Source organism: Ursus maritimus, unplaced genomic scaffold (genome assembly GCF_017311325.1).
Source record: "Ursus maritimus isolate PB19 unplaced genomic scaffold, ASM1731132v1 scaffold_33, whole genome shotgun sequence".
Classification (NCBI taxonomy): domain Eukaryota; kingdom Metazoa; phylum Chordata; class Mammalia; order Carnivora; family Ursidae; genus Ursus; species Ursus maritimus.
This window is the reverse complement of record NW_024425897.1, coordinates 19,361,279-19,384,870: the sequence shown is the minus strand read 5'-3', so window position 1 is coordinate 19,384,870 and position 23,592 is coordinate 19,361,279. Positions and strand designations below refer to the sequence as shown.

General features: G+C 55.3%; 1 protein-coding gene and 1 long non-coding RNA gene across 7 annotated transcripts in view; one reads left to right on the top strand and one right to left on the bottom strand.

Annotated features, from left to right (window-relative positions):
* The window catches only part of RBM19 (RNA binding motif protein 19), a 148,640-nt gene that overhangs the window by 106,710 nt on the left and 18,338 nt on the right, over positions 1–23,592 (bottom strand). For all 6 annotated transcript variants that reach the window (XR_005831727.1, XR_005831726.1, XM_040619894.1 and 3 more), the window contains exons 14-21: positions 22,092–22,202; positions 19,938–20,138; positions 18,514–18,643; positions 11,269–11,444; positions 9,148–9,208; positions 6,543–6,622; positions 3,900–3,955; positions 795–911 (exon numbers count right to left, since the gene is read on the bottom strand). Coding sequence is in view for 4 of the 6 variants with exons in the window: in XM_040619894.1 (XP_040475828.1) it covers positions 795–911; positions 3,900–3,955; positions 6,543–6,622; positions 9,148–9,208; positions 11,269–11,444; positions 18,514–18,643; positions 19,938–20,138; positions 22,092–22,202 (932 nt within the window). In the remaining 2 variants the exon portion in view is untranslated. The remainder of the gene's footprint in view (positions 1–794; positions 912–3,899; positions 3,956–6,542; positions 6,623–9,147; positions 9,209–11,268; positions 11,445–18,513; positions 18,644–19,937; positions 20,139–22,091; positions 22,203–23,592) is intronic.
* On the top strand, positions 18,495–22,956 carry LOC121099998. The gene is made up of 2 exons (XR_005831728.1): positions 18,495–18,622; positions 22,377–22,956. It is a non-coding gene; the product is annotated as an uncharacterized LOC121099998 (long non-coding RNA).

Sequence of the window (23,592 nt, the reverse complement as noted above, 5' to 3'; positions counted from 1 at the left end):
AGTAAATTAGTTGCCGACTTATCCCCCTCCCAAAGCCGGATTACTAGTTCCTCTTTCAAAATGTGGGAAAACTGGTCTGAGTACACCTGCCTTTCTCCAGGGCATTACAACTGGCCTTCCAGATGTCAGTGCCCCTCCCAGCCTGCTGTTTCAGGTCCCAGAACCTGGAATTTTGACCCTGTGCTAGCATCTGCTGATGGACTGCATGACTTATGCAGGTGATTCATCCCTATTTCGAAACGCCTCTCCCTAAGTAGCAATGTAAACAGAGGTGCCCAACTCTGGCTGGTCAGTAGAACCAGAACCCCTGGGGAGTTCTGATCAAAATACCAAAGTCTGGACCCCACCCCTGACCAACAAAATCCAGCTCTGTGGGAGGCGGGAGAGCTGAGCAGAAGTATATTTATAAAAGTCACCAAGGGACTTGAAAATACCAAGAAGGCGAGAACCACTGGCTTAGACCAGAGGCGTGCCCTGGGTAGAAGAATTTCAGGCAGAGGGTGGGCTCCCGCCCCATCCTGCTGCGGGTGGGGATGGAGATCAGCCTCCCTTTCTTTTTGTCTCACAGCTGGAGGAGGGGGCCTGGCTGTTTCGAGATTTTTCTGCACGCTGCTCTGGAAAGCAGTGCATGAGTTCAAGGGAGATAAATCAGAGGCAGCCAAAAGGTGACCTCTGAAAGACCACTGGGCAGGCCTCTGGCGGAGCCATCAGAGGACCCCAAGGCCGCCTTCTCCAAGGCTCCAGCAGGCTCCCCGCCCACACGCCGCTCCCTGGACCGAACCAGGGCTGCTCACCTGAAGAGCTCACGGATCTCCCGGCTGTCAGCCTGGAACGGGATGTTGCGCACCAGAATCTTTGACGTTGTCTGCTTTCTGGGCACTTGCTTCTTCCGAGCGGATGTCAGGGCTGGCCTGGACGGTCGGAGGAAAGAGTTCAGGTTATTCAGGGTGTAGGCAGCTGCTGCCCTCCACGGACTCCCCTGCCCTCCCTCCAAGAGCTGACGCTCTGGTCTTCTGTGCAGGTGAGGAATTCAAGCAGTTGCTGTGGACGAGGCAGATGAAACGGGAGGGAGATGTCCTCCCGTGGGTGATAGGAGCATAACCATCTTCTCAAAATGGACATGGACACCCAGTCAGTCCACCTGCCCACCCTTGGGTCTCTCCTGCCCGTCATCTGAGAGACCCAGGGGCCAGCGGGGACTGGAGACAGGAACCCTGATGAGGGTGAGGCCAGTTCCTCACCATATCTAGTCTCCACCATCCCTTTCTGGATGCAGCAAGACCCCAGACGGTCCACCAAAGGGCTTATCTGAGATTTTCCACCGCTTACCTGAGGACCAACGTCCTGAGGCCCTGGAGCAGTTTCTAGCCATGGAAATGGGCTGGGGGTTAGAGAGGAAACTGATCTGGGGGCTCAGGGCCCTCTCCAACGTGCCCCCACCTGCCCCACCCTGCACCAAAGCGGGGCAGGACTATGAGCAGGGAGCTGATGATCGGGGTATGGAAGCCAAGTCGGCCACACAGGATCTGAACGATCTTGGGCAAGTAACTTGGCCTCTCTGGGCCTCTGTTTCCTCAACTACAGAATGGCCCTAATAATAGTGCTGGCCTCGTCGTACTGTTTGAGTACCTGTCGAACACTCTGCATGGTGCCCGCCATGAGTTAAACGTTCCATAAATGGCGGCAATTGTCATAAAGATGACTGTTACGACTCACTTCCTTCAGGCCCGCAGCACATCACCCGCTTGAAGGCCCTCCCTAAGTACCGCCACTGAAACAGGGACTCACCCCCACCCCCAGGTTTGTTTTCCTTCCTGGCACTCGCCGCCACCTAACTGCATAGTATGTATTTGTTCACGTTTCCCTTTACAGTCTGTCCTCTAGGGCTGTGCTGTCCAATACAGTGGCCACAAGCCACACACGGCCAGTTAAATCTAAATGAAACAAAATTCAAAATTCAACTCAGGTGCTGGGAGAGCCAGCCTCCAAGACGGTCCCCCGTCATCCCTGCCTCACGGTATTCATGCCCTCGGGGAGTCCCCTCCTGGGCTCCATTGGGCAGGCCTGTGTGACCAATGGAAGACAGATGCAGTGGTGACTTCTGAGACTAGGTCATAGAAGACACTGTTGCTTCCTTCTTGCTGCCCCTCGGATCACTCACTCTGCGGGAAACAGGCTGTAAAGACCCTCATGCAATCCCATGGAGAAGTCAACGTGGTGAGGAACTGAGGCCTCTTGTCAACAGCTGTGTGAGGGCGCCATCTTGGAAATGGATCCTTTAGCCCTTGAGGAGCCTTCAGATGAGACTGCAGCCCTGGCCGACATCCTCATGGTAACCTCTGGAGAGACCCGCAGACAGAAGTACCCTGCTAAGCTGCTCCCAAGTTCCCGACCCGCAGAGACCGTGGGATAATAAGTGTTTGCTGTTTTAAGCTAGGTTCGGGTACCTTTTACGCAGGCATTAGATAACACAATTGCACTCCCCCCATTTCAAGTGTTCAAATGCCACATGTAGTAAGTAGCTGCCATACCGGACAGCAGCTGTCGAACACTAGAGAAGAATCCCACCACTGTAGAAGGTTCTACCAAATACACTGCCTCGGAATGTGAGCACCACAAGGAAACTCCATTCCCAGCAACTGGGCAGAGTATCTGGAACACAGTGGGCTCTCTCTGATTTTCTGTTGAATAAAAGGATGACTAAATCAATGCTGGCTGGGCACTGAGAGCTCTTGAGATGACTTCAGCTTGACTCCCTGTAGACAGGGTATGGAAAAGAAAGATCGCCACCGCTGGCTGAATGCTCATGGGCACGGCGTGTGCCAGACGCTTCAAGCACAACCTCCAGTGGGCACACTTGACGTCACAGGCAAAGTCAGCCACCCAAGCTCACGCAGCTCCGGGACTAGAACCCAAAGCTGTGGGGCCCAATGCCTGGAATCCCACTGTTCCATCACAGCTCGGGAGCCTGTCCGGCACCAGGCCTTCTTTTCCCGAAGGATGCTCACATGGCACAGACCAGGATGGGTGAACAATACCAGAGGTGGCCTGGGGCTGGATTCACGAGTAGCTTTGAAAACAGAGAGAAAAGGAAGAAAAAGCAGCGGCTCCAGGCCAGCCACTGGCAGCTCATCTGCTCAGCGACCACGACAAATGACCAACCTGCTGAAAACTACCAAATAAATATATCTCAAACCAGCCCTAGGACTGTAAGAGCCGGTCACTTCATCGCCCGAGACAGGCAGATGATCATGACAATGACAGTAATGCCTTACACTGGGCGCGCTGTGTGCCGGGCGCTGTTCGAAGCACCTCAGGGGTATTAGCTCACTTAGACATACGAGCGGGTAGAAGGCGAGGAACAAAACTAAATTCTTAGGAAAAGACCCCACCACTTCAGGGAACTGGTCACTGGGCAGACTGGTCTTTCTCCATCTCTAACGCCTACTGAATCTCCTTCGGATTAACTGGAGGCTGTCTCTGGGCTCTGTTGTCCAGCTCTAGGAAGAAAAGCCCTATAAAGGTGGATGTCTAAGTTTTTATTGCTTCTCTCGTTCATCCAAAGCCTCAGCAACTTGCAGCTCTTTGTTGGGTTACTTATGCCACCAAGACGAGCAGGACTGCTTGTTTTCCCCACTCTTACTCCTTCGATGACAATAAATGTGTGTGAAGCATTTACTCAAAGGGCTGGAGCAGTCCCAGTTCATCACAGAAATGGGCCTCAGAGTTGGCAAATGGGACACCAGCTTCATTAGGAAGAGTCCCAGATGGTGAGGGGTTGGGGTGGCGAGGGGGTGGGGGGGTGGGGCATGTCAAGGGGCTGGGGCACCAGCACCAAGCAGAGGGAACTACCCCGGGTCAAAGCAAAGATTGGAGGTGCGGGAGCACTGAAGACTCACTTGGTGGCTCGTTCCGAGATCCTCACTTCCAGCTTATGGCCGTCCACGACGTGACCCTAAGAGATAAGACAACACAGCTTGTCACTTTGTCCTCCCAGAAATACTCATCGCACCCCTGCCCTTCACCAGAGCGGGCTTCTGCAGAGGGGAAGTTTCAGGGGGAGGATGTTCCCAGGCAGAGGGGCCAGCTGGAATCAAGGACAGAGAAAAGCTTCTGGAAACGGCTCATGCCGAGCCCAGGGAGCAGCTGGTGGTCATGGAGACCCAGCCTTCCAATGTCCTCTCAAGCCATGTGTGGGTCCTGACCTTTATGCCACTGGAGGGACACGGAATTTTCCGTCGTTTGTAAGCATTTGTAGGCAAAGGAAGTCTGGCTTGCAGAGACAGAGTTCAGCTTCGATTGTATGCTTAAAAAAAAATAATTTCTAAACCACAGAGGAGTTGCAAGGAAAGCTAGGCTCTGACGTGGGTCCCTTAAGGCAAAACTGGCATATTAACAAAATTACCCTCGAAAATCCCTTACATCTGCCATAAAATACACCACGCGTGGTTTCGTGGAAACAATTCTTTGTGGCAATGCGCACATATGTGTGCACGCGGGGAGGTACAGAATGTAACGCTGTACGTGTGCGAGGTGGAGTTTCATAGAATCCTGCATTATGTGGCAGAGAACGGAGCACTGAACGTGCAGAGCTCGAGTTCAGTGACGTGCCCACGTGGCATCTAATAACAAAGTGGGACTTCTGGTGTCTCCTTAAAAAAACAACAAACCAAAACCCAGAGATCTGGTATGGTTGCAAGCCGCCTCCCCACGAGGCAGTAACCGGCCGAAGCCAAGAAGTGGCTGCCCCTTTAGACAGGGCACGGGCGCCGGGGTTTTGCTCTGGGTGATGCCTGCCTCTTCACCCCTCACGCTGCCCCCCAGCCCCCACAGGCATCTGAGTCTGTGAGCCCTGGTGGAGAGCAGAGAGCCATTCAAAGAGAGCAGAGGCCCCAGACGGGTCACCTCCCCATCATCCTACCCAAAACCAACTCAGCCCTTTGTGAAGTGGCCTTGAGCCAAGGTCATCAAAATTCTACAAGAACAATCGTATCGGCTAAGGCCCTGTTACATTTCTGATAGCCCTGAGGCCTTTCCCCTGCACAGGAAGCTCTGCTGGGACTGGGAGGGGGCCCTGTATGGGCATCCTTTCCACACTGAGAACAGCCCAGCTGGGCCTGGCCCAGGTGCACCTCTCGCCATGGAGAATGAGAACTGGGGAATGGTGTGCCGCCAGCCACGCCCTGGCTGGTAAACTGGGCCTGATTCAACTCTATTTCACCTTCACACTGCCTGGCCTCATGCCAGGCAGGCCATGTCCTCCTTTGTACAGTGCACATGGACATGTGACATTCTGAATACAGCTCAAAAGGGCCCCTGGACCCCCTGAAGCCCTTCCACGGACTTGGATCTAGAAGCATCTAGAGGCACGATCATGAGTGCTCTGGCTGCAGAATGAGGGAAAGGCAAGTGACAGTGGGGAGCAAGCAGGTCTGCAGAAAGAAAGAGGTGCGTGGGAGGGGCACTGCTCCTTGTCCCCTGCCACTGAAGGCCTTGGAGATGTGGGACATCAGGGAAGTATGTTGAGGACACTGTCCCGAGCAGAGGCCTGGCTCATTTGGGGAGGCACAAATCCCAGGCTGTCCCACTCCCTGTGGCCCCAGTTCAGCTCCCCTCCTGCTCCCGAGGGCTCCAGGTCTGATCCTGCACTTGGGGCCCAGCAGGAAGGCACTGTTCTTTTCTCTGAAGAGGATGCGGAGTCTCTGTCCAAACACCTCAGAGTTCAGCTCCCTTGTCCCCACTGCTTCCACCTTGGCCCAGGCCAACACCCTTCCCTGCCTGGATGACTCATTGGTCTCCCACCTGCTCCCCTATCATCCGCTCTCTGCACAGCAACTGGAAAGACTGTCCAGAAGCATAAACCAGTCCCTTCCCCGGTATGCTCCAAGCCCTCTGACAGAATCTCACTGCCTTACGCTGGATTCCAATCCTTAATAGGCCTACAAGATCCAGGTTCAGGCACCACCCACCCCACATCTCCTTCTGCCACACTGGCGTCTTTCTGCCTCTCAAACAGACTAAGCTCAGTCCTACCTTAGAGTCCCTGCCTCAGGCCCTTTGCACATGCTGTCCCCCCCCCCCCAGACTGCTTCCCTCCCAGATCTTTATGTAGCGGACTCCTTTTTGTCAATTAGGTATTAGCTCAGCTGTCACCCCGAGAGGCCTCCCCTGACCACACAATGTAAAGCAGCCCCCCCTGCCCATTCTAGTGCCTGCTTCATTTCCATCCAAGTGCTTCTCATGACCTGGTCCTGTGTCTTTATTCAGAGGTGCGCTCTGCCAGTCTCCCCCAGACCTGGCACGGAGCTGTGGATTAATGAACACACTACCGTGACCACAGAGTGCCGAGGAGGATTCTTAATTTTTCTTGGGCCACAGTTCTCTCCTCCCTAGACAAGTGGAGGAAGTGAGGGGCCCAGGAAAATGTGGACTTACCCGCATTCCCGCTCAATTTCACGAGCGCAGACAGGTGGGACCCCCCCTCCCCCCCAACCATCACCTATCAAGTGCCTCCGGGGACCTCAGCTGAAACCCCACCTTACCTGGAGCTGCTTGAGAGCCTTCTGGGCCTGCTCTGGCTTCCTGTATTCCACGAATCCAAATCCCATGGACAGCATGGCTCCTAAAGGAGAGAGGCAGAAAATACAGGGGTGAGGTGGGCAGGCAAGAAAGCGAAGAAAGCAGGAGCCCAAGTACAAGGGCTCCAGCCGGCCCCACTATTTTCTCTTTTCCTCATACCCCTCCTTCGTTTCCTAAAACATTTCTGCTCCTGGCTCGCCACGTATTACCAGTCATCTTGAAGACCCAGCCAACGAAGTTATATAGCCGTCACCTGAGGCCCAGCTGACTATTAATTAACAGATGACTGACATGATAATTAACTTCGTAATAGAATTCCACCTTTGGGAGGGAGAAGGAATGAACAGGGATGACCATCGCTATGACAAGCGGCTCAATGTCTACCTAGGCAGTCCCTGGCTTCCCCACATAACGCAGAAGACGGATATGTGCATGAAAACCAAAGGTACCCAAGACTTCCTCTTTCCAGGTATTTCTGACCACCACTTACAGCTGCTCCTGGTCCCAAGTTCAGACGGGGAGGGCAGCTGCATTATGCAAACCTCTCTGGTCCCCTACTTCTAAGGCAGTGAGTAAGCAAGGGTTCAGGGAACAAGGGAGATTGCAAAAGTTTACCGCAAACACTTGCTTCCCGACTGGAGATATACGCGTTCCGCATGTACAGTTGACGGTGTAGGTATTTTACAGGGCATTTGTCTAATTATAGCTTGCCCTATGGCACAGAATGTGACGCGTGCCTCCTTCCCCCTCTCCCCCGCAAGTTATACAGATGTATTCATTTTATTCTTTTGGGTTTTCACAGTTGAACTCAGAGGGCTGACTCAAGTCTGATGGGTCAAATGAGGATCGAGATTCACCACCTTCGACTCGCTCACCGGTCCCATCTTTGCCTCCACTGTATTGTTTGTAAGACCCGAGCTCCTCCCGTGTGGATCGCTTGTTTGCGTTTCCATTCACAACCCTGTGCTATCAAATGACGCCCCGATGCCATAAGAAAGTCTATGAAATTGTCCAAACGTGGCTCTGTGGGCCACAGAAAGGAACCTCAGACAGACCCGTTGGCCGCCAGGCAGTACCACCCGGTGACAACCTTGAACACTGGTTTCTTCAGCAGACACTGGAAAGCTCTCCATGGCCGACTCAAGGTTGGGGGTGGTGGTCGGTGGCGTCTGCGTACACAGGATATTTAGAAAGCACGTAAGGCTGTGTGCAGTTCTTGCCAAAAAGTCAAGTTCATCGCCCAATCACGGATGCGTGCAGACCCACTGTCTGCCCTTCTCTGGTCCTGGGAGGCTGACCTCTATAAGCTGCACTACCTGGGCGCCCCGACCTGGGTTCCTGTTGGGTTTAGCCATTCGGAAGCCCTGATCTGAGACTGGCAGGTGGAGAAGAAAGGGTTAGGGGTGCAGGTTCCTTCCAGACACCCCACAACCTCGCTGCTTCGGCGTGGTTCTGGCGGGGCTGGTGCTCAGCCCACGTGCTCGGCTCCAGCTGGTGGCTTCTGGGACGCTGGTCATAGCACTCCCTTCCCGTGGCCCTTGGGGCTCACTATGCGGAAGAGCGTGTTCCTGCTTGACCCTCCCCTCTGCCTCCACATCCGCTGTGGGTCCCTGCAGCTCAGCCCACAGAGTGGCACTTGGCCCCCTCGTTACAAAGGTCTCCTCAACAACCGTGTGGAGCGGGCTTTCCGTGTCCTGCCGTGACCCTCCCCGATACACAGGCTGTTCGGTCCCCTCAGACTCTGCGGGCTGAGCGTGGGGGAGCAGGGCCCTCCACCACAAGCTCTTGAACAAGACCACATGGGCTGTGGGCGGTGCTCGCCACGCTGAAAGATCAGGTCACTCTTTCTAAAGTACGCTGAGGAGGTGCTCCTGAGGGCCGAAAGGCAGGCTCCGCAGCGTCTGACGGCCGAGAGGGGCGCAGTGACCCTACAACCCACAGGGGCAGCCCCAGGCAGAGCTGGTGGCCCCCCTGCCAGTCCGACTCACTGCCTGGACATCTGGGGTCACCTCCTTTCCTGAAGCCCCTGCAACTGCACCTTTACGTTGCTCACTTGGTACTTAGCTACCTTTCTTATGCCCCAAACTGGCTCTGCAGCTCCCGGAGAACAGGCTCAGTGGAATGTTCCAGAGGTTTTATGTTCAGGTCGTTTCTCTTGGAAGTGAAGTGGGAAAGCCCAAGATAAGTTTCTCCCTGCTATTCTCTAGGACGTTTCCAGAGCCCAGGGGTGCCGGGAGGAGGGAGAGGCTTCTGCTGTGGTATGGTGTCAGCACCGGGGGCCCATCAAATGCACTGCTCTGAGACCAGGGGACAGTCCAAGGTCCACGGCAAAGAATCTAAATTCAGAAGACCCTGACGTGCATGGCTGCCTCCACAGGATGCTGGGAGTCCCCGGGGACAGGCAAAGAGGGACTGTTTCAGTGGGCCACGTCAGAGTGTGAGGGTGACAGCGCTTCAGACCAAAAGAGGACCTTCCAAATGAGCAAGCGAGAGTTACCTTCACCCCCCACCCAAAGCCCCAGGTTCTTCTGGAATCATCCTTTCTGACTGCGGTTTTGTAGGGAATACCTGCTTTGTTCTTCTTCTTGGAGATAGAGCAGCTTCTCACCGTCCCCACCTTGGAAAACACCTGGAAAGGAACGTCAGTGTGTATCAGCAGTATTTTCAGGCTAATCCTGCAACCGGTGCAGGTGCACCCTGCAGGACAGAGGCTCCGCACGTGGCCATGGGCCCCAAGAGGGCGGGAGTGACAGCAGAGCTGATACCCAGATCACGCTTAAGGTGCGGACACTTATGGACTCTCTTAATCCAAGTGTCAGACCCTTGGATTACCTCATTTGTCCTGATCAGATCTTTAAAACCATTCCACCAGGGGCACCTGGGTGGCTCAGTCAGTTAAGCACCTGCCTTCGGCTCAGGTCATGATCCCAGACTCCCAGGATCGAGCCCCCATCAGGCTCCCTGCTCAGCGGGGGACGGCTTCTCCCTCTCCCTCTGTTCCTCTCTCTTACTCTCTCTCAAATAAATAAATAAAATCTTCAAACAAACAAACAAAAAAACCACTCCATGGGGAGATTCTCCTAACATCCCCATTTTACAGATGGGGAGACCGAGGCACAGACAGGCTAAAGGACTCACCCAGCGTTGCACCGTTAGCCAGGAGTGAGGGCGGGATCCACGTCCGGGAAGTCTGATCCCTGACTTAGGGCAACATGAGGGGAGCCCTATGGGCTGGACGCTGTTCCCTGCAGTGCCTCCGATGGGCTTGTGGCCCTGGGACAGTGACCTGACCTCCTGTAGCTTAGGCCTCACAGCTATGCATGAGGAGCCTGGACAACATCACCCTGGCCGTGACTCCCAGCTCCCTAGTCTGAAGCTTGGGTGCAATGATTCCGGATGGTGTTCCTGTACCAGACCCAGGAGAGCTGGCACAGCGGAAACGGACACCGACTACAAGCTGCCCTCACCTCTGCGAAGCGATCAGAACTACTGGGACGTGCCTCTTCACAAAAGCAAACCCCAACTGAACCAAAACAGATTCAGGAAGCAGCCAACGAGAAGTCCCAGGGTGGGTTTCCGGTTGCTCCATAAGGTGAATCTTTGCCCTGAAGATGCTGCTGCTTGGGCCGAGCGCCCCTCTGCCGTGGCCGCTTTCCCAATCGGCAAGAGCACAGTCACATAAAGAGACTTAGCCAGATGGCCTCACAGCGGAGGCTCTGACCTCTTGCCTCCCCAAAGGGGAGACACCTCAGTCTCTCCTTCTGGATGTACGGGGGCCTCCTTTCCACCCACCCACCACCATCCTGCCTCTGGGACTCAGTGGACCCCATCCCCCGTCTTGAGTCCATCTGTGGGATTCTGGAACTCAAAAGAGTTTTTAGAAGTCAATGAGTTTAATTCTTATGGCCATCTTGTTCTTTTCAGAACCAATCCATGGCTGTCAGCCTGCTAATAATCATCGATTTATGCATTAAAAAAAAAAGCGCCAAACCCAGTTCACAGAAATGACCTGTAGCAGTTCTCAGCCCAGCAGGGGAGCTTGCAGACCCTAATCCTTTGGAACCAGAGGCCCCATTTCCCTATCTCTGGCCAATTCCATAGCAAGGCCTCCCAACCCCACTCAGCATAGGACTCACTTGACATTTCCCAAACACCTACTTGGAGATGCCCATCTTTGTTCCCTCTGCCCCCCACCCCCCGCCTCCAAGAATGCAAAACCCTTATTCCATCCAGGGATTTCAGGCAGGGCTGCTCTGTACTCACTCCTGTGTCTTCTGCCTGCTCCCATCAGGCCGGGAGGTTGTGCTAACATTTGCTTTTGGGTAGTTAACACCACAGAAACAATTGGCGGGGGGCGGGGGGGGTGGCTTTGTTTTCTGAACGTGCAACAGCTCACACACACAGATGACAGCTTTCACACTGCACACGCCTCCCCAGCCGCCCTGACACGTCCCCTTCCATGTCCGTGGGTGCCCCTCCCAGCCCCCAGGCTGGTCTGCCTGCGACCAAAGTCCCTGGGGCAGATACGGTACGGAACAGCCCAGAAGGGATGTGGAGGGGCTAGCTGCTGGTTGTGAAGCCCCATATCAGCACGAACCACATTTACGGGCCGAATAAACACGGGCCCCACGTCAGCAGACAGGCTTCCCTGCCCCAGGACCCCCTTCCCCGTTCTCAGCCATCACTCACTCCCTTCAGGGTCTCCTCCGTCGTGTTGAAGTTGAGATTCTTAATAAACAGAGTGCACCCGGGGAGGCTCTCCTCCTCCTCATCTTCCTCTTCTTCCTCTTCCTCCACCTTCGCCGGACAGTTCTCAGCTCCTCCCTCTGCTGGCTTTTCACCTTCTGGGGTCTCGTGGTCTGGCACTGCGTCCCCCCAAAACACAAATCCATTAGATGTCAAATCCAGACAGGTCTAAGCCCTGGGGCCTAAAGCATAGAACCTGGTAGAAAAGAGAGGGGTTCCACCTCTGTGCGGGCAGCGTCGGGAAGGGACACAGATTCCCAGCTGGCTTGGGGTTCTAGCCACTCTTTGGGGGACCTGGTGGGGGGAGACTGCGGAGGGGGTGAGGCTGTCCTGCCTCTGGCCTCTCTTTTAAAGAGACAGGAATATGAAACACAGACCAGAAGTCTGAGCCTTGGACTAACCCATACTGATGTGAACCTCAAAATAAATTACTGTGTGAACTGTTATACTGAACCACAAACTTAAGTAATGCGTTACTTGTCCACAAAAGCGACACTGAGCGAACTTTCAAGTTAAAACGGGACTCAAAACTTCTGAAAAATTACAGAATGGCAGCAAAACTCAGAACCCTCTAAAAACCCCATGAACTTCAGGGATGTTATGTTCAGTCAGAATCCCCAAAATACATAACTTTGGGGAGCCACACACGTAAGAGTGAGCCTTACCTATACCCGACAACATAGATTCAGAGCTGCGCGTGATAGCCAAAAACTGAAAAAACCAAAACACCACTAAATACGCATAAATAGGACACCAGGAAAGTTACAGTACCACCAAAGGCTGGGATGATGGGTGTTCATTAAAAATGATGTTTCCAAAGAATGTGTGAGGACAAAGAATGATGCTTATGGTATAAAAATTACGAGAAAAATTAAGATCTGAAACGATAAACAGCGTAAGCCCAATAACGTTCCGTACACAGTTTCTGAGAGACACACACGGGGAGTGAAAGCTGGGTGGGAACGCAGAACGTGCTCCTGGGTGTTTCTGGAGAACAGGATTACAGAGGGCTGTTGGTGTGCCCCCAGCCCTCTCGTCACACCTACTCGGAAGGAACAGCATTTCAGGAAGGGGGAAGAGCAAATAGGAGGCCGTGCGTCAGCAGGTGTGTGGCTTCGGCTCAGGGTCAGCCGTGGTGAAGCGTGCGGACGTCACCTGGGGGTGACAGAAGGCTCAGAAGGAGATCAGCACCGTGACCTCTTAGAAGTCCTGCTATGACGAAATGTGCTCAGTTCGGTTCGACCTCCCTAGGTCCCCCAAGTCACATGATCAGGGCCCGGGGTCACATCCCACCTCCTCGTCCAAGCTTCTGAGGTTCCTCCCACACCCTGCAGAAATCAGAGCCCATCCGGAAGGTTCTTCAAAGCAGTCATGAGAGGGCACCCTTGCACCCGTGTGGTTCGGGGGAGGGGGGGGTCGTTCCTCCTCACAGATCCAAACCTGGCACACCCTGCCCAGCACAGGCCCCACAGAGGCAGCTCTGTGCACTGCCGGCTCCGTGCTGACAGACACAGCCCTCTCCTCCCGCACCCATGCACTCAAACAGTTCAAGCTTCTTGGGGTTCAAATCCGCCCCCTCAACTCCGACACCAAGTACCCACACCGTCTCCTGTCTGCCTCCCCTGCCCCTTCGGAGGCAAGCTGAATGCTTGCAAGGCCTAATTAAGCTTCAACCAATTTGTCATAAAACAACCCTTTCAAGCCCTGATGGCAACGGGCGGCCGTGATAATGTCGTCTGTCTCACATCAGTTGAACAGACAGCCTTTGCCCCTCCTGCTCCCCCGGAGGTGAACCCAGAACCCAGACCCTCACTCCAGGACAAAAAAGAAGAAATCAACACAAAGCCCCCCGACTCCATGGTGTGGCTATTTGTATTCAACGTTCAAAGCAAAGCAGGGTGGACAAAGTACTGCTAATGATGGGGAGGCAAAGCTATGCAAAGTAGCTAAGACTTCGGGGTCCGAACCAGAGCTTCAATCGAGCTGAAAACCACAGGACCTTCAGCTGGGAATGACATTTCCACCCCGCTGGCTCTCCTTGCATTTGCCATCTTGGAGGTGAAAGCAGGCAGGGAAGGACGGCTGATTAGACCCCCCACCCCACCCCACACGCCAGGCCCTGGGTTCGATGCCCCAGGTGGACTGTCTCATTAATGACCATGGGAGCCACATCACAAAAAGTGGGTGGCCTGTGAACAATGCTGGAGGCTGCTGCCTCTCAACCCTAAATCCGAGGGATCTTCAGGTTGGGAGAGAGGTTCATGGAAGACCAAAGAAATTCTTTTTAAAGCAAAGACAGAGGTGGGGATGATGGTGACCACGAAGGCTCATGGGTAGCTGAAGCGGACAGCGCCTTCTTGATACCAGCCAGCTGCTCCCTTGGGAGGTCAACTCAGGGTTGGTCCCATGTGCAGGTCTTCCAAGAGAAGCTGAAAATCCACCTTTTGACAGAAAAGCCCACGGTTTTTAAATCTCGGCCACTAACTCAACGGCCTGTGGCTTCCGTACTAGGCAGTGGTCAACCAATAAACCAACCGGCTCATCAGGCCTTTGTGCACGGCTCCCCACGCCCAGCCCATGCACAGACCGCCAGCACAGACCACCGGCCCTCCCAAGGGCCCAGAATCCAGGCAGTCCCTGGTGTCCTGGGGGTTCAAAGCCTCCCCAGGGTAGCAGTTCGGGGGCCCAGCTCCATCCTGCCTCCCTGCCCGGCTTCCAAGAGCTGTGTAGGAGGTCAGAGGCACCTGCCTTGGAGATGGGACGTTTGGGTTTAACGAGAGCTGAGCTGAGCTTATAGTTACAGGTGGCCCCTCAGGAACAGCAGGTGGATCCTTTCCATGGCGAGTGAGCTGCCCTTGGCCCCTGCCCAGGAAGAACAAGGCGGCCAGGGCCTATGTCCGCCCCAGGTATGTGGCTGGCCTGGCTCACCTGGCTTCTTCAACTGCTAATTGGTCAACGAACAGCCCTGATCCCCAACACCCGGGAGGAACATCCAGCTTGAAATAAAAGACATGATTAAATGTGGCCCAGCCATCCTCCAACAGCACAGAGGTGTCTGCTGCTTCTCTAAACTTCTGTGTCCCCAGCAACCACCTGCCCACAACAGTAACTGCCCCCAGGATGCTGGGAGAATGAACAAGACGAGGGGGCTGGTCTTGAGATCTGCTGAAAATGGGGGGCCTGGAAAAATTGGGAAGGGGCCCTCAGACTAGCCAGGAGTAGCACAGAGCTGTAAAAAGCACACAGGCCTTAGGAAGGAGTGACCTGGGTTAGAGTCCCAGTGATGCCACTAGCTGTGTGGGCCACACCTTAAGAGTCTGGGGGACCACGTCCCTGTTGGCCACACTGCTGGGAAGGATTTCTGCTCCCCAGGCGGCCAGGCCAGGGGCCCTGCTGGGGCCCACACCTGTGCCCCTATCCAGAGAGGTGTGACGTGGAGGCCAAGTGCCATGGCAGTGAAGCCAAAGGTCATTTTTAAAAGCACTTCTGCTCCTGGCCCTAGTGGGGAGACAAAGACGAGAAGGAAAAATGAGATACTGGGAAACTCAAACAGATGTTTGCCAACAAAATCACCGGGAACCAGAAAAAGAGGAAAGAAGTAAGGAAAGGAAGCGGGGCTGGGCCAGAGGGTGGGGGTGCGTGTGGGGGGCATGATTTCAAAGCAAGGTGGGCTGGAGGGGGCTGGGGCAGGCAGGGGAGAATGTGCTTCCATCTGTAGTTAGCACAATAAAACCCAGTCACGCATCGCCACATGGGGCTTTATTATAATCAGGCCGCAGAATTCACGGCGGCTCCCCCCCTTCGCAGCTCTGGGCGCTGAAGGCTGACAGCAGAGACTGTTATCAGTTGCAAGCAGCTTTCCAGGACCTCCCCCGACTCTGAGCCCTTTATCTGGAGGTGAGGGTCTTGGTTGTGGGGAGATAAAACACGCTGTCCCCCTCCCTCGAGACTGGTACAGAGAACGGGGAGCTTTCCAGAAAGCCAGGAGGGGGAGTGGAAAAATAAAAGCTCCGTCCACTCCCCTCCCCACTCCCCTCCTTTGGGGCCTGAGAAAGTCTAGGGCTTGGGGGCTGGCTGCGTCCCCGTGTGCGATGGGGATCGGAGGCTTCAGGAACCGGGTGGAGGCCCAGGCGTGGGGGAGGAGCAGGTGAAAAGGAATGGCACAGGGGGCTGGGGAGGGGGCTATGTATGCGATTCGTGTAAGACAAGGAACAGAAAGGGCAAAAAGAGGCCTGGGAGGTGAGCTCTGTGGGAATTCACCTGGTGACGTGGGACTCAGAAGGGCTTGAAATCAGTTCAGACACATACAGCTCCCTATCTGAAATCAGGCCTGCAGCCGGCTCCTCCACCAGGCTCTGTGGCCTCCTTTGTGTGAATCTCGGCAGCCCCGAGAGGCAGGGCCTGTCAGGGGGAGTCTGTCTGGGAGGCTCTCAACACGGCAGCACAGGCCCCGGGAAGCGGGGCTCAGTGGGGCGGGCAGACTCGGGCACACGGTCTCTGCAAAGCCTCCTCTCCGTGGGCTCCAGAACGTTTCTGTCCATACGGCCCGCTCCTACTCCTAGTGCGACATCTCAGCTGCCCCCCAACGGCCCTGTCTGTCCCCCACCAGGCCTCTCCTGGGGAAGAGGGTCTGTGCGGCACCCACGGGGGTCACCTCAGCTCAGCAGAAGCTGGTGCCCATGGCTGAATGACGGCCCATCCACTCTGGCTTCTGCTGCTGAAGGCACCAGAGGGGCAGAGGGGCCATGCATACCCTGTGGTGCCTCACCACACTCTCACCAGCGCCCCGAGAGGTTGGCACGGTCATCATGCCCATTTTACGGACGCAGAAACCGAGCCACAGAGAAGGACGGCGGCTCGCCCAGCCGCGGGGCTGGGAGAGGACAAGGAGCCGGTGATTTCCCCAGGAGCTCTGAGCGGCGCACGGAGGAACCCGACGCTCAATGCAGGGCCTGGCACGGCGTAAGTGGCCTTGGGTTCACTCAGCGCCCCGCGCTGCTCTCCTACTGGGTGCGCTGCTCACCTTGGCAGTGAGCAAGCAGACAAGGTCCCTGCCTTGTGGCGTGACTTACCAACAGGGAAATCAGCCAGACGGACACCAAGGAAATGAGCCTGTCCACGGTTCCAGGAAGCGGGAAAGGGTTAGAACAGAGCAAAGCGTAGCTTGCTGGGCAGGCATCAGTCAGTACCCGCAGCGGGAGCTGGGATGGTCCCTGTAATCAGTGCTGGCAGCTCTGACTCGGGACGACTGTTGGAGGACAAACCCTCCATCATGGAGCTCCTACTGTGTGCCTGAGGCTTGGGACACAAAGGCAGGGATGACCCAGTCCCTAGCTTTCCAGGCACAGAGAGAGGGGCAGAAACCCTTTTTCCTGCATCTGTTCACTCTGTCCACACATATTCATGGAGCCAGGCTATGCCTGGGGCCTCGTGGGGGGCAGGGAAGCCAGCAGTGAGCCAGGCAGCCGCTCCTTGCCCTGGAGGCTCTCCCGAATGCCAGAAATGGATACTGAGCAAGAAAAACAAACAGATACATAGAACACAAACTGTGGCAAGTGTTCTAGAAGGCCAGAGTGAGGGGCCACACTAGACATGTGCAAGCGAGCGTGGCCACGTGGCACTAGGCTTAGGGGCCACACCAGGACATGTGCAAGCGAGCGTGGCCACGTGGCACTAGGCTTAGGGGCCACACCAGGACATGTGCAAACGAGCGTGGCTACGTGGCACTAGGCTTAGCGGTCCTGCCAAAGCAGGTAGGAAATGGGCCCCCGCCCCTGGCAAACGTGTGTGCCTGACAGGAGAACTTGCTTTGGCCAAAAAATATTATTCAGGTGCGGGATTAGTAAGTGAAGTGAACCGCAAAGGTGGCTGACGATTCTGGGGTGATGGCTCGTTAAGAGAATCACCGGACTGCATCAGGAGAAGTCTTCCTGACGGCGGCAAAAGTAGGTTTTGAAGGGAACCCTAATCCAATCTGTGGACAAAACTAACTCGGCAATGGGCTCATGAAGGGTTCTGAAAGGTTCCAGTGACCAGTCACCCTGAGGCCCAGAGAGGCTCCTGGAGCCTCCAGACGCAGGGACGGAAGAACAGCCCTTCCCGATAAAAATAAAGATACCAGACCAGGGCTCCCAAGTGCCTCAGGCCGACTGGGCTGGTCCTGAAGGTTTAACGGACTCATGACAATGTGACAAATGCAGACAGCCCTGGGAGGCTTATGGACAGTGAGGTCTATTCAATTAAACGCCTGTTCTTTAATCTGAGAATTCTGCTCGCCCCGTTTTTGCTCTGAGACACCCTTTCTGGGAACAATGGAGATGGTAGATGACTTATTTTCTCAATTCTTCTTTTAATACACGGGTAGCCCTACGGGGGGTGGTGAGTAGGAAAGTGCGGGATACTGCTGATGAGCAAACCCTAACACCTGGATAACAGGACCGCCAGTCCTTTTCAAAACTTTTCTGAAGGTCTTTGATTCTAGGATGTGGTCATGGTCCCCACACTGAGCACTTCCCGCCCCCTAGGGGACAACTGGGGAACACCAAGGAATGGGGACAGTGTTTCCGGTTGTCATGAGCACTGGGGGCGCTCCTGACTATTCAGTGGGCAGAGAGGCTGCGGGTGTGAAATCCCTTGCTATTTGCACAACCGTCCCAGCAAGGGGGGGACTGTGTTGCCCCTGCGCCAATGGCGCCCCCTCCGCCCCCAAATGTGAAGCATTAGCTGGGGGTGGGCCACGTGCCTCCCCCCCCCACCCCCGCCCCTGCCCCAGGCGTCCTTGTGCCCTGCCCTTGCAGTCATGAGTGGCCAGGGGGCGCTGTGCCACTCCAAGGACCCAGAGAAGTCTCCTTGGCCAGCCGCCCTCCAGGCACGCTGGCGGGTGTATAAAACAAGATTCTCACCTGCTCTGTTCGAAATCCCTGATAGATTCTAGGGGTCTTTTTCAACCTTTAATTTACAAACTGAAAAGCTGGCTACTTTAAGCTGTGCCTATAATTTCTAGGCTCTGATCTTAAGGACGTTTCATGTGCCTATAAAATCCGAGAGTCTGAGATGCGCTGGTCTCCAGGACGAATAAAGAACTTAAAACCAAATACCTGATAGACTTCAGCATCGGGCCCAGCCCTCCCACCCTCCCTCCCTCCTCCACTTGCCCGCTGCCCGGGACACCCTGATCTCAGCTCTTACAGGTTTCCGGCTCCGCCCTGTCCTCTCCTGCAGGTCCGGCTGGTGGATCTTGGGGTTCCTTCGTCTGTGGGGCTGAGCTGGAGAAGACACCGACTGGAGCCCACTCCAGGTACAGGGGGGCGTGGTGAAACTGCAGAGACAGGGCAGGGGAAGGGCTCAGTTCCTTTTTCAGATGAAGAGCCTGAGGCTCAGAGAGTATGGGCAACTCACCCCCGGGGAACAAAGCCAAAAGCAGTGGCACAGCCTGGAACCCTCTGTGCTGCCTGATCCCTGAGAACACTACCCCCCCCCACCCCCAGCTTGAGGCTCCGGGGACAAGCCCGAGCATCATTGTCAATAGACACGTCAGTGTCTCCTTGGGTTTTGTGTGGTCAGGAAGTGAGGGAGAGTGGGATAGGGAAGCAGGATCACTGATGAAATGAGCTCTCCGGGAGGAAGTGTGCTGGGCCGTCAGAGACACACATCCCCCCCCCAGTACACCACAGGCAATGCGGGGGAACGTGTGCACGCGGCTTCCTTCCTTCTTTAAAAAGGATAAATCAGACCCTGATAAACAGTCTGCGGAGGGCTAAAGTGCCTGAGAAAGAGAATCTGCTCATCGTAGGTGAATGGTGGCCCCCCACCCCCATAAAGATATGTCCGTATCTGAAACCTAGAACCTGTGAATGGGGCTTATTTGGAAGAGATCTTTGCAAATATCATTCGGTGAAGGATCTTGAGACGAGAGCATCTGGGTTATCTGGGTGGGTCCTAGATCCAATGACAAGTGTCCGTACAAGAGAAAGGCAGTGAGATCCGGGACGGAGGGAGAAGGCCACGTGAAGACACAGGCAGAGACCAGACAGACGCAGCCACGAGTCAAGGGACACGCGGTGCCACTAGAAGCCGGCAGAGGCAGGGAAGGGTCTCTCAGAGCCTTCAGAGCGAGCAGAGCCCTGTGACAGCTGGATTTCAGACTTCGGGTCTCCAGAGTTGTGGGACGATACAGCTCTGCTGTTTTAAGCCCCTGCTTTGTAGCCATTTGTGAGAGAAACCACGAGAAACTAACGCACTACTGTAGACATGCATATACACATAACTTCCTTCTCTATCGAGAGACAGAAAACAGCTCTCTTACAGAAATGACTTGCAACTTTCTGGAAGTACAAGATACCAGGAGCTCCAAGAATGACGACTCTAATTCACATAGGAGTGGAGAGCCAAGGAAAGCCTGAGCGAGGCGAGGGGCCACAGACTGCTCTCTGGGGGATGTCTAGAGTGGCCCTCTCATGTGCTCCCGTCCTGAGGTGTTCTCAGGGGTGGGGTCCTAGTCAGACCCCGTCGGAGAAGGCTGGTTGGCAGCAGGGGCCACACCGGCCAGCTCTGTGCTATGGCTGCCTGTCAGCCCCCTTGGCCCTCTCCTGAGCAGGCCCCGGCAGCCGTACCTTGGAGTAGGCCAGATGTCTGAAGGCCTTGCGGGCCTCCAGGGGCTCCACGAACTCCACGATGGCGGTGACTCCGCCCTCGGGCAGCAGCACGCGGCCCAGGCTGCCGAAGCGGCCGAAGGTCTCCTGCAGCTCGGCCGCCAGGGTGCCCGCTGGGAGGTTCTTGACCAGGATCACGGTCTTGCTTCGCTCGGCCGCCGCCTGCAGGGAGGGAATCAACACACGTGGGGCAACAGGAGGGAGGACCCTCCGCCTGACCCCAGCACCGATCTGTGGTCGTCTCTGCACCACGCACCCCTAAGGGACCTCAAGTAGGGCACTTGGGGAGTGGGCCCCCGAGACCCCACTCTCTCGGGCATGGCGCTCCAGGGACTGAGGCGGCTCCTCACAGGGGGGAGGGGGGAGGGCTCTAGCTCTAGAGCCCAGGTCACATGTCAGCCCCTCCACTTCTGAGCTACGGCAGATTCGGCCAGGGTCCGCCCACAGCCCTCGCTAGACCTTCCAGAGTGTCTCTGCCCGGACTGCCAACGGCTAGGACGTGCATCTCAGGGCCAGGGGCCTTTTCCTGGACCTGCAGAGCACCTGCTGCCACACACGGGGCAGGCGGGAAGGGCCGAGGAGTCAACACCGGGGGAGCAGCCTGTGGTGCTCGGGACTTCGTGCGTCGCCCGTCCTCGGGGCGGGACAAGTGTGCAGTGTGAGTTCTGCAGCGTCCCCCAGGCAAACGTCAGCCCCCTGCTGTAGCAGGAGTTACTATGATAAGCACACCCCGTGCTGGTCTCCTTCCCCTCGACCTTTCTCACCAGTGTTTTCTGCACTGTGGCCAGTAAACTGCATGAACCTTGAACCTCCGTCTTAAGAGTTTGCTTCTGGAAGAAGCCCAAGAAGACAGTAGCTACATGGCCCTGAGAGATGTACTTAACTCGGCCTCAGCCCCTCACCTAATGCCAGGACACAGAGCTTACGTCACAGGAGCACTGCAGGGAAGGATTTAATTACGTGCGTTCACACGAGCCAAGCGCACACAGTATATGCACTCTGTAAATGTCAGTGGTTGTTCACTGAAAAACCAGGTAGCAGGGGCACCAAAGAGCCAAGATACAATGGCAAAACTCCAGGCATATGGGGTATCTGAGCGTGAAGCTCAGCTTGGCTACGAATCTAACCTGAAATCTTGGGTCCGTTGCTTTCCCTCTGGCCTCAGTTTTCTCGCCTGCAAAATGGGCGGTACCACCCCTCCTCTAGGCCTCCCTTGTTGCTGTGAGGACTGAGTGAGGCAGGTGAGGTAGAAGCCATCTGCAGGCGGGAAGGGCTGGGCCCCGGGGGGCTTCAGGTGCAACTCAGGCTGCAGAGAACAACGGTTAGGGGCGGGGGCTCTGGGGCTGCATTCCGATCCGCAACTAGCTCTGTGATCCGGACCATGTGATTTAGCCTCTATGGACCATGATGGGAACACAGTAGCGTTGCTTTTCGGGACTGTCACGTGAGGGAAATGAATAATACAACACAAATTTAGGGGAACACTTTGGTGAGTCCCACTACGTGCTGGCTATCAGCGTCTGTCCTTAACATATCCATGCGCCCTTCCATTCCAACCGCCCTGGAAATTGGCCTGGACCAGCTGAAGGGCTACTTGGGAGTCAGAAGTCGAGATTTAGTCCAGGCTCCTGCCACAGGCTCTGTGTTTGACCTCTAAGTCACCACCCCCAACCCCTCTCTGGGTCTGTTTCCTAGCCTGTGAAAGGGAGGGGGGGAGGCAAGGCGGCCTCAGCAGGCTCGCTAAGACTTAGCCATCCGTTAATCTAAACTCCTACCTGGTGGCGAATGTGCACGTGGGAGGTCTGACCTCTCTCTTACCTGGTCTAAGGAGGGTCTAAACTCCCAGTCTGACGAAAGGCGCTCTTAGTAAGGAACTGGGCACGGCCCCTCTCATCTATGTGGGGAAGCCCCCTGCACACAGCCCCAAGAAACACCATCCGAGGCAGATGGACCCCTTGTCTGAGCCCAGATGATATTTTCTTCTTTAGAGACGATTTAGAGATTAATAATAATCATCCTTAAAAGTCCCGATCCTCAAACCTGCCAGCAGGTGCCGGATCTGAAACCCCACCCTTGGCTCTCCAGCTGCTGGTGGCTCGCTGAGCTGGTACCCACCTGGCTGAAGGAGTCCAGACTGACCCCGTTGTCCAGGAGGAAGCGCCGCACTTCTTGGACAAGCTGGGTCTCCCCCAGGGCCACGCGCACGGCCACGCTGCCTTTGGTCTCCTGTGGGAGGGGGGAAGGGGGAAAGGAAGAGGCCCTGTCAGCTGGCGGGCTGGTGACAGGTCAGCCGTCCCATCTCCCAACAGCCTGAGGAGACAGCTGGACGGGGCCAGGCCGCGCCAATGCCCCCCACGGACCCACAGTGATTTCATGGCTCGGACTTTGTGTCTTTCACAGTAAATCAAGAACCCCGTGCTTACCTCTCCAGCTTCACTCCCCACCATCCATTCCAGCCAAGCAGGACGACCTCATCCACAACTCGGGCCTCTGCACTCACTGACCTCTGCCTGCATGATGCTTACACCATGACCCCTCCTTCCATCCAATTTCTGCTTAGATGTCACACTGCTGACTGGCGACCCTCACTCTCACACCCTCTTCCGTACTCAGCTTACCCTTCCTAGCCATCATGGTCACGCCGCACCTGTTTATGTCTGTTTTCCTTCTCTGGAAGGTTAGAACAGCAAGACTTTCTGTGTGGGGTGCCTGTGGGATCTGAACTGGCTGCATGCCTCCTAACTGGCTAAGGCCTAGAGCCGAGCTGCCCAACATGGTGGCCATGTGCCACATCGAGCCACTGAACACTTGAAGCGTGGCGCACACGCATTAAGAAGTGCTCGGAGTATAGAACACGCACTGGATTTCGAATACTTAGAAAAAAAAGCAAAGTATCTTGTCGTCTTTCATATTATGTATAACGATATCTTGGCTACGCTTTGGCTATACCAAATTAAATAGAACAGAATATGAAAATGAATCTTGCCTGCTTCGTTTTGCTTAAAAAACGTGGCCACTACGGCGTCTGCAACTGCACATGGGGCACACATTCTAGTTCTAATGGGTAGCGCTGACTTTGAGTGTCGGGCAGGAGGAAATGACAGTGGGTCCACGGTTTATGGACTAAAAGACCACGGATATCCTTTGCTGACTGGCTAGAAAAATACTCCAAGTTTTGATGAAGATGGACTTAAGCCACTAGAGACACGTGCATTTTAAGGAAGGTGTGTGACCCGAGGGGGCTGGAGAGATGGATGGGAAAAGTCAGCAGGAACTGGGTTTGACTTCGATGGAAAGAGGGGCAGAGACCAATGACTCCCCTTTCCTCATTTCAAAGACTGGGCCACCCCAGCCAAGGCACTGAATGTGACAACCTTGGAGAGGTGTGTGACAATGTTCAGAGAACAGGTGCCACAGTCAGACAGACCTGGTGTCATCCCATCTCTGCCTCTTTCCAGTGCGTCACCCTGGGCAAGTTGCTTTGTGTCCCTAGGCCTCAGTTTCCTCATCTGGGAAGTGGGACAGCAGGGTCACCTAGCTCATTGGGCTGTGGTGAGGAGCACCCCACAGCTGAGTCTCTCTGGCTTGGCTCCACACAAGCTGGGGAGAAGCAGGC